The following is a 14,020-nucleotide window of genomic DNA, read 5'->3' on the forward strand; positions in this document are numbered from 1 at the left end:
CTGGCAGCGACCAGGGTGCTGCTTAGCCAGGTGACATGGAGAGGAGGCAGACATTATATATTTATAAGCATTAGGACATTGGGGTACATCATTCCATACACGGGTTAAACGTGAGGTGTAGATGGATTCAGGTATCCCATTATAGTAATGCAGCAGTGCTTCAAAGACGTTTTGGAGCGTGTCGGTCGTTCGGACTATTTTGGGCATGGACACTTTCAGTTAAAGTGAATAGTGTGATTGCATAAATAACGAAAAGAGCATTAAAATAACGGATATGAAGTGATTCGTGTCTGACATGATCTTCGCAGGGAAGCCGTTGGTAGTGAATCGACTTATAAATTCATGTCCACGCTTACGCCTAAATTTGGCTTCCATTGCTAACAGGGCAGAATAGTATAAGGCGTGAGCATTTCATGTCCTTGGCAAGGCTTTAATCGCCAAGAATTAGACATTTACTTAGAGCGCGTGGCGTAAAGCATTTTCGGGTATTTTCGCGATACCTTTTTCAAATACGATTGATGTGTTGAACGGTTTTTAAAACGCGTTTGTCAGATGGTTTAGGGAGTTTCATCATGCACTTAACCAACAAGGAAATTTCACGTTACAATAACTTATGTAATGTAATTTTGTTGATCTTAAGTGTCTAAAACACGGTTTTCAAACTGAGAAATAGGTGACATACGAAACGAGCATATGAACATTTGTTCCTCCAGTCTATGCCTTTAGTTCGCCCAGGTTCTAGGATTATCCCAGGCCCAACACCGATGTGGATTGGTCGACTGCGGTAGACACTCGCCGCACCAACATGGTTCGCGGCATCGAGCTGTGGAGCAAGACGGGCTTTGAGTCTTATTCAAATGAGTTCGTCACGCTCTCAATTCATCTGAATTAAGGCAAAGACACGCGCATTAAACTGAAAATGTCAAGTATGACATTGGTTTGGACGAAACGCAGACATTCGTGGAGAAACGAGAATTCAAAAATCAGTATCAAATCACACTTCACCAGGCTAGCAAAATTTTGACAATTCTGACATTTTGAGGACAAAGGCGAACTACCTGGGAGCCCGACGCTTCATAAGCTAAGAGATCTGAAGCCTTGATAGCCAACAAAAACAATTTTGCTTCGGTCGTTCAGGTCCTTTGCTCAGACTGGAATAATTGATGGTAAAGTTTCTTACACCTTTTAGGTATACTTGTAGTTTACATGGGTATTGAATGATTGCAGACAACTAAAAAACCGGCTGTATGTTGTGCTCGCGTTTGTCCTCGTTTTCACTCGTTCAAAAAGTCAACGTCCGTCTTCGAAAATCTCTTGTCGTTATTCCCAACACCAGCCAATCTCCAATCTCAGCAAACCGCACCACACCCGCACCCTCCGGCCGCCATCCGCTAATACCCCGCGGTGCGCGCACTGCCCGTACCCGCCGGAACTGCTCAGCTGATCACACAACTCCTCTGCCCTCCGGAACTGCTCAGCTGAGCCCCGACCGCTACATCCCTCTCTCCTTAAACTAGGTTTCTAGTACATGAACCCAAGATCACTGTACGGCCCTAAACATAAGGTGTTACCGACAATCAATCACAGTAGCCACCGTGCAATCTCACAAATAAAAGAACTCACACTTCTCACACTGTATGGCAGGTGAACCAAAACACCTGCACACTCAACTTAGTCCAGGTAGCGTCGCGGACGTCTGACTTCATGTCCAGACCTCGTTCGTGACATCACCCCAGAACCAACACGCTCGGGTGCCACAGGTGGCGCTACCATCAACCCTCCATCCGCTCCAGACGGCGCCACTGGTAGGACAGCCTCCGACTGCGGCCCCGGTATCTGTACTGACTCCTCCGGTATCGCCGCCAGCTGCTCCGCCGAGTCCAGGAAGCCCCCAGTAGGAAAGTGATCGGCCGGTCCGTCCCCGGCTGGTCCGCCACCGGTTGGTCCGCCTCCAGCTGGTCCACCATCCGTTGGTCCGCCTCTAGCTGGTCCACCATCCGTCGGCCCGCCTCCAGCTGGTCCACCATCCAGTGGTCGGGTCTCGTCTAATTGAACTGTTATCCACTCATAGTTACCCACGAATAGAGCCGGTAGCACATCAAGCTGATGAGTTTCATTCCATACATTGGCTCTCGCGATTCTCTTGAATTGCCTCAAAAATGCTTCAGGTTCACCTCCAGAAAATGTCGGCGGCCTGAACATGCTTGATGAACGCTCTTTACGGGCTAAATCGGGCTTTTCCTCCACCGTCGACATTTCTGGCGCGCATCAGCACGTGGCCCAACTCGTAAAAGCAAAGTATCCCACCGCTGATGTTGTGCTCGCGTTCGTCCTCGTTTTCACTCGTTCGAAAAATCAACGTCCGTCTTGGAAAATCTCTCGTCGTTATTCCAAACACCAGCCAATCTCCAACCTCAGCAAACCGCACCACACCCGCACCCTCCGGCCGCCATCCGCTAATACCCCGCGGTGCACGCACTCCCCGTGTGAGCCCCGACCGTTACATGCATTTGAAATATTCTTGATTTGTTCTCTACCTTCTGTGTCTCTGTAATTTGAAAAGCGGGCTAAAACTAAACGTGTTGTATGTCATATAGCTTGAAATGCTATACGATCCATCCAACAGTCAACTTTGTTACTTACTTCTCCCCTGCGATGATTTTTATCAGATCGTTCTATACACTATAGTTGTGGCTCTCCGTGAAGTTGCGTATATTGCCGCAAAATGATGATAATTGGTAAATATTGAATGCTATGTTGTCCTGGTACCAATGCCTGCATTTTGTGTCAACTGAAATTCCCTGGCCTCTCAAAGTGACGTTTTTCTGTGCATACAATGCATTTGCCTATAGGATGCACTCTTTCATCAGCAATTCATGTCGTAATAAAATACTTATTGTGTTACTAAGCCATTGTGAAGATGAGAAACTAAAACTATTGTTAAGATGACTATAAAACTATACTAAAAATGGGACTAAAGCTATTGTAGAAATGAGAATGTAGGGCAATAACTTGCAGATTCTACCCCCTTCATCCATGTGGTGCAGGGTGGCATCCTTTGGGAATGACGGTTGTGAGACATCTGTTCGAAGCTGAACATAGTTGGGTGTTATGTACAGCCTATTCATCATTCATATGCAACAATACTGACCCTTACTAAAAGCGTCGACGTTTGTCTAGGGTTGCGTATTATATAGTCAGCCTCCTGGTTCATCATACTACTGGCATGCCAGTTGGTAGCCGCAAACAGGCGGATGGTGCAGGCGATAAGCACCCCAAATCTATTTTCTAAGATAGGAACGCATGAATGGTGTGAAATATTGTCTTCCATCCAGCAATGCAATGTCATTCCTTTTCATTCATGAACCTTTTTGTTTACCTGTATGTAGATGGATTTACACTTTGATGGATGTCTGCATTGATCATTTCCCTGCTTTCTTGGCTCACAATTAATGTTTAAGTCTTTAAAGGGAGTGCTCCACATTTGTATGGGAATAAACTGAAATAAACTCCACTGAAAAAGCCACCTTGGAGATCATTCGGCGCAGTTCACAGTTTTGCCCTCTCTAAGACCTAAGACTCCGTGGTATCTGAACTACACGCACCTGAAGACGTGCAGGTGCCTGGGTCACTTTGAAATAGTCTCCGTGAGACTATTTTAAAGTGACCCAGGCATCCATTACGCAGTAGCAAACGTCATTAAAATCCTGTTATTCCATTAGCCATGCGACAATCAAGTCCAAGAAAAATATTATTGTCGAGTCACATAGCTTGCATTCGTGAGCACCATTTCCAGTTGAAACGGCCGTCAATTAGCTCTCAATCAAGGTTGGGCAGGGTACGATGACGTCATTAAAAATTAGCTACTAAGGAACGCATTGACTAAAAAGAAAACTTGTGTAATCTACAACTGTCTTCTAGATTAGAGGTCAATCTTCAATGTCCAATGTTCACATATTTCGTAGCTTTCCACAAGATCCAGTGGCTTTTTAAAAGTTACACGTCATCATTGATAAAAACGGGCGTAAAGGAGACAATGTGAAACCTAGCAGAAAAAGCTTAACACATCACACATCGGTCGAGGGATCATCTCAGTGAATCACACTATTGCATTCACATTGTGGCATCACACACAATCGAACTCGCACACGCATCCACTCATGTTCCAACATTCGCCTCACTCAGTAGAAACTCCATAAGTTGGCGCTTGAAGCGACCTAGACTCTAACGTTGCGAAGGTGAATAACGCGCTGTACGACGCCCTGGCTGCTGCTTTGAGTGCGACCTCTGAAGATGATGCTCGGATCGCGCCGTGTCAAGACCGGACTCCGTCCGAGCGGCCGCCACCCGAGATCCTGAGAGCCGAGACCTCCATGACATCATCACGGCGGGATTCCCGAGCAACGACACGAAGGAAGCTCAACTCTGCGGCCCTGCTGGCAAATCCGTGCTATGCTGGCCTTTTTTCTTTACCCCAGGCCAGGGAAAGGTTACAAAGGAAAGGTTAGGGTTTTCTTTACCTGATTTCGCATGGCATCCGTACCCGTGTACTTTGTCCTTTTTTGTCTCTTGTCTCATTGTTTAGATCGGTGTGGTCTAGCTCTGTGCAGCGCATGCGCTGCACGGATTCTTTTAACGAGCGCGTGGGTTGCCCATTCCCTAGTCTCATAAATATATTCTCCTTCCTGCTGCTTGACCTGGCACGATTACTGATGGATCAGCGCACGGTGTCCACGCTCGTTTGGCAAATGTCCCTCTCGTCTGGGGTGGGATCCGCTACGGACACCTCAGCCTCGGCCCGGAGGATTATGGCGTCGAACTTTCCGAAGCGGACGGGATCTCGGGACCGTTAGCCAGCAGTTGGAGTGAGATCGCCGGCCGTGGGTGCCGAGGTGTCGCGGCGAGGTGCTCCGAGCCCGCTACATCTCGAGGGATCGTTCGCGACTCAGGCGCAGCACCGCGGCAAGGGTGGTAAAATCTGCCAACTTGGTGGATAAGGTCAGCGACAAGAAACGTATGCATCCACGTGAAGCTTGGTGCCAATGATTTTTTGGACAGCAAGTTTTGGTGACAGCCAAGACGAACAAATACAGCACACCGTGCAAAGCAAAATATGAGGCCTCCATACGTAGATATTATGCATTCATGGTAATGCATTTCGCCACAAAACACCAGCGAACATTTCCGTGAAAATCTTTACCGTACTCTACGGCGCTATGGTATCTTTTCTAGGTTTCATTCCAACCCGGCGACAAACATATCCTGTGATTTTTAGTTGGTCGGCGGACTCGGTCACAGGTCGGCGGACTCGGTCACAGGTCGGCGACACATCAGTGTTTTTCCATTGTCCGTGCGGTCGGCCACTTGGCTGTTTTAGCAGCCGACCCCAGTTTCCCGAACTGGTCAATGTAATATTCTGAAAAGTCTAGACTTGGAGATTCATCTGGCCACAAGAGCATGTTTAAAGCGTTGCGATGCGAGCGATATGAGGTGGGCGGTAACTTTCAATGGGCTGCAACCTTGCAGGCGGGATTTGGATTACAGTGTCATGAATGCCTGCCTAGGGCTTAATTTTTGACCTTTCTTAAATCGTTGGCGGTGCCCTGATTCAGCATCCTCCTTTCAACGACGAGAGACATTGAAAGGTCAAGGTAAGTCGGTGGGATGATTCGATCAAGGTAGAAATTGACCTGTGATTATCCAAGCCGTCTTTTAAAGACACCCAAGAGGCTGTTGACTACCAGAAGCGGTCAGAAGCGACCAGGCTTTTTCCCTTAGAAAAGAATCGTGAGTTTGATGTCGAAGTCTGATGACATTCCTCATGAAATGAATAACAAGAGTTTGATGGCTTTGATGGCCTGCGGCCACGCTGTGCTGTGGTCACTACACAAGTGACGTCATCGCTATGTATAGAGCATGTGAAGGTCTGGCTTATGGCGAAGCCCCCGCGCAGCAGTCCCCAGGTGCCGATCACCGAAAGTAGCCTTGAGCACTGCTGGTTTACGGAAAGCCTTCGCTTTAAGCCTTGCGACGATGACTCCCAGCCGGCGGCCGGTTGCTGGGCAGTGCGCGATTTTGCACCAGCGCCATCTACAGATCATCGTGTGTCTGAAGCTGCCTGTTAGTCGGCGCGGGCATGGCGTGTTGAAACGAAGACGTTCATCAGTTCAGCTCCGCAATGGAAAGGACTCTTAAACAGGTAACTAGCGGAAGATTGAAAGCGTGATTTGCACTCGGAATGGTTCCATTTATCTTGTGATCTTTCAACTTTCATATCATCAACTTTCGATGTCATGCACGCATTCAACATGTTCATTTATACAATGGCATTCAATCAATTCCAGGATAACTGTTTCTACAAAGAATCCTGACACACCTGCCCGAGACAAAAGGATAGTCCAATCACAAAAGCAGCCGTCTTTCACCTTCGGGACTTGAAGGGGCCTAACGTTTAAACTGGATTTACGACTAGATTTGCCGACCTTGACCGCGAAAAAACAGCGGAGGAGTTCGACATCCAGGGCAGCGAAGTACGTGACAAAATTCCAACCGGTGGCAGCCAACACTGGGGGGTGGCTTCCAACACGTGGGCCCCTTGGAGACCATCTCCCATTATGGAAAAGACGTATGCGCTTTGGGAAAAGGTGAATAAGACATCCAGCCGTAATGACCATACTCTCCACCACACCTTAGGCATGTTCTAAACCTGACGAGACATGTGGTGCCTCGTGGGCACCTTTGGTTGCGCCCCAGTAATTGGTATATACATGTTTAAACTGGATTTCTAGGCCGCCTGAAAAGAAAAAAAACAATATATTATGTTTCCGGGTGGGCTCAGCTTCCCAAACCAAACTCAAGAAGGCCGTTTCATGCTTTCCCGATCCAAAGGTACCAGAAATTCCAAGCTCGAGGTTAATGATTTCCCTCCGTTTGAAATGGACCGAAGGATTTTCTGGTCTGATCGATCGCCCAACTTGAACACCGGGATGAGGTGCGCGTTCCTCCAGATGGACGGAAAGGTGCGTGATATGATAGAAAAATTGATCAAATGTAGAAGATGTGCGCCGATTAGAGGGAAACACTTGTTCGCTGCATATGGCGGTAGGCCGTCGACAGCGACAGACCTCGACGCGTTCATCCTCCTGATGGCTGCACAAAGCTCCGGTAGAGTGGCTGGATGCAGGGAGAACGCCGAGACACAAATACGGTACGCACCGGGGGCGCACCCCCATTACCTCGCGCCGCCTCCGCCGCCTGCGCAGCAATGCTTGGGCCAAAGGTACCGAAGTGAGCACTGAGTGAGTCGGCCCGGGTGCACGTGTCGTAGTGGGGTGTGTCACACCCTCCCGCCTGCTGCAGTCCGGATCGCTTGAGGTGGCTCCAGAAATCTCGCCGTCCTGTCGGCAGACCAGTGCATAGGTACGAGCGTCCGTGAGAGTGATCGGTCCTTCACTCTGTTACGGCACCGCTGGTACACGCGACGCGCATCTGCGGTACAGCAGCGCCCCCAGGTCTTACGGGTGCAGTCGCGCTCCTAAATAACTGCGGAAACTTCGGTATCTTCAGGCAGACATGGCACCCGGACTGGCGTGACGTCACGGTGGTGGTCGGGCAGTGAGTGTTGACTGCGAATTTCGAAAGTTTCATAAATGCGGCCACATTGTCATCGGCGGTGCCAGCGGCGTGGAGCGGCCCCAAATCAGCGCGTAGCAGACTCAGGTTGAGCGCGTCCCAGTCCCAGAATGATCGCAACCACGTCAAGGATAGTTCAGGGATACTTTAAAAGGAAAGAAAAGTTACAACAAGATAAGACCGCAACTTTTGCAGTCTCGGATATCAAGAGACAGCTATTGAAAAGAGCCACCCCCCCCCCCCATCATCATAGCATCTTTTCTTCCTTGCAGGTGTTGGCCTTGGTGGTCGTGGGTCAGCTGATGCTGGCCATGGGCTTGAACTTCGGCATGCACAGCGTCACCCTCATCCAGGTGCCGGACGATCCTGACGGATTCCTCAGCGCCGACCAGCTCAATTGGTCGATCGCCGCCACAAACGCTGGGCGCCGTGCTGGGCGGGCCTGCTGGGCGCGCCGGTTGGCGCCCGCGTTAGGCGCGCGGCGCCTGCTGCTGCTCATCATGCCGCTGTACGCGCTCGGTTCGCTGGCGGTCGGCCTCGGCGACCACTTCGGCTGGACGTTGAGCGGCCGGGTGGCCATGTTCGTCGCGCTCGGCATACCCGAGGGCAGCGTGCGTGGTTATATGTCTGAGATTGTGCCGCCCACGGCGCCGTGCCCTCTTAGCGCCCTTTTGAGCTTCATGCTGTACCTGGGCCAGGTGTTGGTTCTGGCTGTGGCACCGCTGCTGCGCTGGCAGGTGCTGTTCATCGTGGTAGGCGTGGTGCCGGCCGCGCTTTGCCTCTCCGGTCTCCTCTTCCTGCCCAACTCGGCCAAGTGGCTGCTCTCGCGCGGCCACTCGGAGGAGGAAGCCGTGCGCTCCATCCAGTTCTTCCGCGGCACGCAGGTGGACGCCGCTGCTGAGGTACGCAGTATCCACGATTCACTGCAGCACGCACATGCGGACGGCGCCCGCACTGCCGTGTGGACGCTGCTGCGTCAGCCGGCACGTGGCGCCCGCTGCTACTGGCCTCCATCCAGATGGTACAGTTCGCTTGGTGCGGCGGCGCCACGCTGTTGCTCATCACACCGCCTTCGTGCTGGATCCGGTGCAGATTTCACTAAGCGAGTACCAGCGAGCCACGCTAACCGGGCCGCGTTCGCTGCGCTCGTCTGCGTGCCCGGCGGCATCATCATCGAAAGATACGGCCGGCTACCGTACTGCGTCTGGGAGGCGTGCTCTCTGCCATTGGGCTGCGCCGCTGTCGCCGCGTATTTCTTCCTGGCCGCGGAACCCCAGGAGCGTCTCGGCTGGATTGTGCTGGCGGGCGCTGGGCTGACGCAGGTGGCCTTTGTCGGCATGCTCGCCAACGTCGCATTCAACTACGTCACCGAGTTGCTGCCCAACAAAACGCGCACCTCGGGCGCGAACATTGTCCTCGTTGTGATGAATTTGAGTCTATTTGCGCTGCTAAAAATGTACCCACTAATCAGAGATGGGATTGGTCTGGGTGGAGGCTCGTCATCCACTCGCTGGTAAGCCTGTGCAGGTGTTCTTTGCCACATTTTGCCTGAAGGAAACCAAGGGTCTTTCGCTAGAACAGATTCAGCATCTGTTTTAGAACGTTGAAAAGGTAGCTGAGTTGCCGCCACCTCGTGCCCCTCAGTCACCGCCAGGTTTATAAACCACTGATGTCCTGTGTTGATACACCGAAATGAATATGCTTCCGACTCCATCAGCGCGTCAATGACCATGGGGATTTAGAATCGGTTTGTAATAATGCGATTTTCATTACCTCATAGCCACGTTGCGATGGAATGTACCTAAATTTCCTGAGAGTGTTTATCCCATAAGCTCATGTTCATGTTCTACGATAGCAGAGCGTGTATGAAAAGACCGAGAGATCTCATGTCTGTATGCAACCTGAGGACGTTACGCGTGCGTTCTTGTCGATCATTCATGACGCACTAAATTTCGTCAGATTTGGTGAATTCGTCGTGCTTGACAGCCATAAGCAGGAGTTCGCTTTCTAATTTGTTTCCAAACATAGTGGGAAATAATTTGATACACAAATGTACACGTCCTCGCCATTCGTCAGATGTCACGTGCTCTGTGCTCTTGTTACCTGTTTATCATCCTGCAGGAACAACGTTACATCCTGGTTTGTGGAACTAAATTTTCAATGTCTATGATTCTGTTCTCGCGACTGCGCAGACCAGCAGCCAACAGCTGAACATCTACAACACTTTAAGGCGTCATTACGCAGCCCGTTACACGCAGCATAATTGTTTTTCTGGTGAAACTAACAAAAAGAGAAGGCACGAACTTGTACATACAACTGATATCGTGTAGGCGAAACGCGAAAATTCCGGGGAAAGCATGCATGATGCTTCCAGTTATGTGCTATTGTTTCAGCCGTGATTGCCTCGTTGCAATACAATTCGGCGAGTGTGCGTCTTTCTTTTCTTATCCTCAAGCGTCGTCTTCTGTCAAGGAAGATCCGTTCTCGTATTACCTGCGCAATGCGGTATATTTCCAGAAAGCCAATCTACCTGTGGCGGACTACTGAAAACACTGGTTGCACTAACGAGACAGACCGATGGCTCCGTGAGAAAGACTTCTACAAAAAACATTTGTTTTTAATTGTTTTGAATTATTTCCATAGGTTCTAGAAGATACAGACGCAAATACGCTTATGCTCTACGTGATATGGCATATTTTGCATCTACTGAAACAGACTGCCTTCTCCGAAGAAATCAGTGTCTCTAAGTGTCAAAAAGTTTCAGTGTCATGTAGCCCGAAGCTGCCCAGATTTTGTCACCACGCATATTGCCAGCGTATTTTAAACGTCACGCAGCACATATCCCAGACCGCTATCGGGGTACAGCTAAGGCTGCTCGGACTGGTAGCTCTTAATCAAGCCTACCCATTCTGGTGTGATTCTGCATTACAAATCTACGCACCCAACTTCCACTCAGCACAATATGATTCGTAGCCTTTTCCATAGCGCATTTCATGAACAATTCAGATAGTCAAAAAGGAAAAAAGAGTATAAACAAAATATGGACTTTGCTGCTTGGCAATGGACATTCTCCACTTCTTTTCGGTAAAATTTTGGATGATGATGATGATGATGATTTGGTGTTTTAGGGCGCATGGACTGCTGCAGGTCATGCAGCACCCATAACTATCAATTTATGCAGAACTGCCAATCAGGCAAGTGCATCGATCAAGTCATCATATAAAGCCTTGATGATCAGGCCTAGTATCATGATGAAAAGATGACTGGGAAATCTCTAGCGCGAAGAAACTGGAGCACTTTACCAAAGTCCACAGCGTGCGAATAATCCCCTAAAAATTCACATAGTGTGCGATTCAGGACGTGGTGTCCGAAAACTGCGCTCTCGTTGCAGTGAGGTGACGGCAAGCGACCAGTATATGATGCACAGTCAGCGGGTCAGAGTATCGACGGCAGCATGGTCTGTTGCCAGCCAATAACAGGTGACGGTGCGCAACATATGTGTGGCCTATCTGCAACCGGCGAAGAGCAAACTTTTTCTCTCCGATTGTCCCGAAAACACGACTGTCATAGTCCAATACGGGGTTTCACGGACTGCAGCTTGTTGGCGCTCACCGAGTTCCAGTGGAACTGCCATCGCCTCTGCATTAACGACGACACTTCGGGGTACATGTCTTGAGCTGGTAGTGGTGTTAAAGGAATGCGTGTCCCTGTCGTAGCGCGCTTTGCTGCCGCGTCGCAAGATCATTACCGCAGATTCCCACGTGACTTGGGATCCAGCATAGTACGACCGTTTTTCCTCCTCGATCCAGTGAGCTAAGACGCGATTGAATGTCCTGGACCAGTGGATTCGACGAGGAGAAGCCGCCAGCAGCCAGGAGGCTGCCCAAGGAGTCGGAAAGAATCAAATGGAGACTGCTACCGTCCACTTCAATGAAACAGAGAGCTTTGCTGATGGTTATAAGCTCGGAAGTGACGATCGACGCGTGTGAAGGCGTGTGTGAATGACAGAGTTGTGGATATGCACAAAAAAGCACACCCTACATCTGCATCCGTCTTCGAACTATCTGTATAAGTCATCAGGTACCCGTCAAAGTAGGCTATGTGCTCTAAGGCTGCGCCTTGAAGTTCCGTCATGAGAACACGTTGCTTTTGCATGTTTGGTAGCGAAACATCCACTCTTGGAGATGCTAGCTCCCAAGGAGCAGTCATCATTGGTTTAGGTCTGAAAACACGTCGTAGGTTGAACACGCTTGCATCTAAAAGTTCCATCATTCGTACACAAAAGGGAGAAGTTTGTGGAGGCCGTTGATGTAGAAAAAACCTTCGTAAGTCATGCGAAAACATTGCTTTGTGGGTGGGATGATCTGGGAGCTGCGCCAGCTTGCACGTGTAGCGCAGCCCCAGCATCTGCCTTCGCAATGCTAGCGGGTGCTCCTGAGCCTCCACCAGAAGACTATCTATGGGCGATGTTTGAAAAGCCCCTGCTGCAATAGGTAGTGCGGCGTGATGCACCGTGTTCAAAGTACTTTTGATCAGGTCTGAAGAACCGTCATAGATAAAGCAGTCGTAATCAAGTTTTGAACGAATCAGGGAACGATATAGAAGTAACAGTGCCCTCTTATCAGCATCTTATGATGTACGTCTTACGCACCTTAGAATGTTCAGAGATTTTAAACATTTGTCGCGGTGGTTTCTTGTATGCTCACGGTATGTTAGGCGTCGGTCAAATCGTATGCCGAGAAATTCCACGGTGCTGTCATTGGCGACGCGTTGCCCACACAGCTTGATTTCCATTTCAGGACAGTGACAGCGACGACGACAGAAATAGACTACAGTTGTCTTCGATGTGGAAAACCGGAAACCATCGAGCACACTCCACTTCTCCAGACGTGTAACATCCAGCTGCATCTGTCGCTCCATCGTGCGAGTGGTCGACGAGCTACACCAGATAGCGAGGTTGTCTACGAACAGAGAACGGCTGATTCCATGTGGAAGCGTGCCCCCTATGTCGTTAATCATCACGGCGAAAGGAATGATACTTAATAAGCTGCCCTGAGGCACACCATTATCCTGCGGATACCTGTCGGAGTGATGAGAACCAACACGCACCCGAAAGGATCTGTCATTCAAACGTTTTGTAAAAGCTTTCCCATGTGACCGCGAAGGCCACAATCGAGCAACTTCATCAAAATTCCATGTCTCCATGTGGTATCGTATGCTTTTTCTATGTCAAAAAATGGCGCCGGTATGATGTTTGTTTATAAAACCGGCTCGCATTGCGGTATCAAGAGTTAAGATGTGGTCAATCGTGCTCCTGTTCTTACGGAATCCGCACTGAGCATTCGTGAAAAAGTTTTGACGTTCTCATGTCCGCGAGAGCCGCACATTCACCGTTCTTTCCATGAGCTTACAAAGCGAAGATGTGAGAGCGATCGGGTGATAGTCAAGGGCGTTCGTTCCACTTTTCCGGGGCTTTAAAATAGGCGCTACTATGGACTCCGCCAGGCTGGCGGCACGTTACCTGACACCCATGTACAGTTGAAAATTGCCAGCAGTGCTCGTAGTATACGGGGAGGAAAATGCCGTACCATATCATTGTGGATGATGTCGGACCCCTTCGCTACACTACGCAGCGAGCGAATGGCCGCTTCAAGTTCCACCACAGTGAGACGCTTGTTGTACATCAGGATGTCCCCTGTATAAAAATTAACTTGCGAAGTTTCACATCGCGCCCGATGCTGCAAAAACCGTAGATCGCAGATGTCATTTCGGCAACGGTCTGACAAGGCTTCCCCAATGGCTTCCGCGACATCACTTGGGTGAGTGATGTCTTGACTTCCCACTTGCAGTACGGGAAAGGAAGCTGGTAGATGCAGTCTGGCGATTCTTTTAATGCGGCCCCACACATGTGACATCGGCGTGTGCCGATTCATTGAGTTGACGTAGGTGCGCCATGATACACGTTTCGCCTTTCGTATAGTGCGGCGCGCGGCCGCGCGTGCTTGCCTAAAAGTCATGGGGTTTAATGTGCTGCTGTGCCGGTCAAAAGCCCTAAAAGCTCTCCGACATGCACGAATAGCGTCGCGATACTCGTCGCTTCACCAAAGTACAGGGGTGTGACGAGGGCATCCAGAGGTGCGCGGAATGCATCCTTTCACCGCACCCAAAACGAGAGACGTAAATTCCTCCGCAGTCGGATTTGCGGAGTCGAAATCGCTAGAAAAGGTTCCCTCCAGGCAGGTTTCAAATCCACTCCAGTCCGCATTCTTGAAATTCCAAAGTTGAGGTCGAGTACCAAGAACAGCACCACCACGGTAACGAACCCAGACCGGAAAATGATCACTTCCAAGGGGGTCCTCTGAAGCATCCCAGGTGAAGTTTGGTACCA

The 14,020-nt window shown here is 49.9% G+C and overlaps 1 protein-coding gene across 1 annotated transcript in view; it reads left to right on the top strand.

Annotated features, from left to right (window-relative positions):
* Positions 1-7,943: 7,943 nt before the first annotated feature.
* Positions 7,944-14,020, top strand: part of LOC119114555 (putative metabolite transport protein CsbC) — a 19,512-nt gene continuing 13,435 nt past the window's right edge. The window contains exon 1 of the mRNA XM_037238676.1: positions 7,944-8,534. Within this exon, the coding sequence (XP_037094571.1) occupies positions 7,944-8,534 (591 nt within the window). The remainder of the gene's footprint in view (positions 8,535-14,020) is intronic.

This window comes from Pollicipes pollicipes, unplaced genomic scaffold, assembly GCF_011947565.3.
Source record: "Pollicipes pollicipes isolate AB1234 unplaced genomic scaffold, Ppol_2.1 Scaffold_1080;HRSCAF=1254_pilon_pilon_pilon, whole genome shotgun sequence".
In the NCBI taxonomy this organism is placed as follows: Eukaryota; Metazoa; Arthropoda; class Thecostraca; order Pollicipedomorpha; family Pollicipedidae; genus Pollicipes; species Pollicipes pollicipes.